General features: G+C 45.9%; 1 protein-coding gene across 1 annotated transcript in view; it reads right to left on the bottom strand.

Moving 5' to 3' along the window:
• LOC106807587 overlaps positions 1-2,346 on the bottom strand; it is an 84,569-nt gene that overhangs the window by 24,443 nt on the left and 57,780 nt on the right. The window contains exons 4-5 of the mRNA XM_014809965.1: positions 1,567-1,753; positions 231-285 (exon numbers count right to left, since the gene is read on the bottom strand). Of these exons, the coding sequence (XP_014665451.1) occupies positions 231-285; positions 1,567-1,753 (242 nt within the window). The remainder of the gene's footprint in view (positions 1-230; positions 286-1,566; positions 1,754-2,346) is intronic.

The following is a 2,346-nucleotide window of genomic DNA, read 5'->3' as shown; positions in this document are numbered from 1 at the left end:
ATATATATATATATATATAGCTCTTTCTCTGCCACCTCTCCCTACCACACTACATGTGACTCGTCCTCTCTTTCTCTCCCTTTGTTTTTTCTTTTTACCTTTCGCCTCTTTGCCCTTCCATCTCACTATAGCTCTCCAAACTCTCAATTTCAAAACATATAGGTATATCCCTGACGCATATTACTACTACTAAATAACGAGTGCCTAATAATCACAAACCGTTGACTCACCATTTGTAAAATATCTACATCCTTTGGCACAACCAACAGGGTCAGATCTGTTTCACTACAGGGAAAAGATGGAGAAAAAAGTGATGTAATGTAAAACAACACATAATCATTGAACGTTTTTCTGGCTATTTTTTCTATTTGCAACAACACTTGACTATTGCCTCTCTAAGCGGTTCGCAAGCTACGCACCCGCAAGTACACTGATGCAAACACAAACCTGCAACGCAGTAGTTGGTTTGCCATCAGGGGGGGGGGGCGAAACTACTTTCACGTGCACGTATTTACTTATTGGATTGTAATTAGTTCACATTAAGAAGCTAAACGCCCCTGACCTAAATCCAGTAAAATCACAAAACAAATGCGTCGATTCCTTATTCCGTGTTTGACTATCCCTGTGGTAGTTGGTCTTTACTCTGGACTCTGACAAAATTGATGGCAGCTCAACTGGCTTATTTTAAACAGGCACATTTTAAGAAAGGTTTGCCAGATTTCTGTGGCAAACAATTTGGGCATCCGAATCAAATCAGTGTCAGTATTTGACACCTGAAAACAATCTGAATTCTATAATTGCTAGCCTCGGCAGTGTGCCAATTGGCAATACCACTGATATATGCACAAGTTTCTTACAAAAATCGAATATAAAATAAACGATACAGCATTTCACAGCTTGATTTTAAATAACTTATCAGTACCATAATTATCAAGAGTCTTTATGTGCTCTTGATAATTATACGACCACACTTCATAAATGTCACAAGATAACTCTCTGGTATGCGGTTCTTACTACACTTATGACAAACCGAACACAAATGAAGTATAGCCATGAGTGAGAACATTGGATACTAAGGATGGGGTAGAAGAGAATTGATGATGTGGTGGGGCAGGGACGTGAGGTGGGGGGGGGACTTGGTTGTGGGACTGGGGGTGAGAGGGGATACTGTGGGAATGCAACACAGGCACTTTTCAGGAGCGTTTCAATAAAATATAATTCTAAATAAATACGAAATCTATTTACTACCAAAGTCTCAATGTTTCTCTACTCTATTTCGCCTATTATTGCCGACAATTTCCTGTAATTGCCGTGCAAATGCTCCTCTGCAACACACATGTACACCGCGCGCACGCTGCCGCACATTGACACATCTATATAGGCACACATTTGCACGGCATTTACAGGAAATTGTCGGCAATAATAAGCAAAAGCGAGTAGAGAAACATTAAGACTTTGGTAGTAAATAGATTTCGTATTTATTTAGCATTATATTTTATTGAAACGCTCCTGAAGTGCCTGTGAGATGCAAGACCACGGTGGGATGGGGGAAGGATTCGCACTCACCACGACTGTATGAGGTCGATAACCTGCGCGTAGGTCTTGCCCGTGACTGGCTCGGTGTTGACTGCAACGATGCGGTCACCGGTCTGCAGACCAGCCCGCTCTGCTGACCCTTCCTCTTTCACCTGCTTCACGAAGATGGTATCCACAGGCTCCAGGTCGCTGAGCTGGCCATAGCGTCGCTGCCGCGCTGCAAGCCGAGCGACCGTTGATCACGTAATCTATGACACTTACCACGCATGCGCGCACACACATACGCACGCATGAACGCACGCACACACGCACACACACACACACACACACACACACACACACACACACACACACACACACAAGCGCGCACGCAGTAGTTGTAGTAGCTCTTCCTCCCTTCACCACCACCCCCCGCTCTTCTTCTCGGTACCAACAACCTGCTCTTCCTCCCTATATCACCACCCCACTCCTTCTCACTGTACCAATATCCCCGCTCTTCCTCTCTGTATCATTACACCCGTTCTGTCCGCGCCCCGCGCTTCCTTCTTACACCACCACCCCGCTCTTTCCTCCCTCCTCTATCTACCAGCATCTTTCTTCTCCTCCCCTGGCACAGTAACCGTTCTTCTCTTCTCTATCCTCACCCCTGCCGTTCCTCCCTCAACCAGCACCCCTGCTCTTCCTTCCTGCACCAGCACTCCCGCTCTTCCTCTCTGTATTAACACTCCCGCTCTTCCTTCCTGCACCAGCACCCTTACTCTTCCTTCCTGCACCAGCACCCCTGCTCTTCCTTCCTGCACCAGCACTCCC

Source organism: Priapulus caudatus, unplaced genomic scaffold (assembly GCF_000485595.1).
Source record: "Priapulus caudatus unplaced genomic scaffold, Priapulus_caudatus-5.0.1 Scaffold224, whole genome shotgun sequence".
Classification (NCBI taxonomy): Eukaryota; Metazoa; Priapulida; class Priapulimorpha; order Priapulimorphida; family Priapulidae; genus Priapulus; species Priapulus caudatus.
Note: the sequence above shows the minus strand (reverse complement) of the source record. Positions and strands in the feature narration are given on the sequence as shown.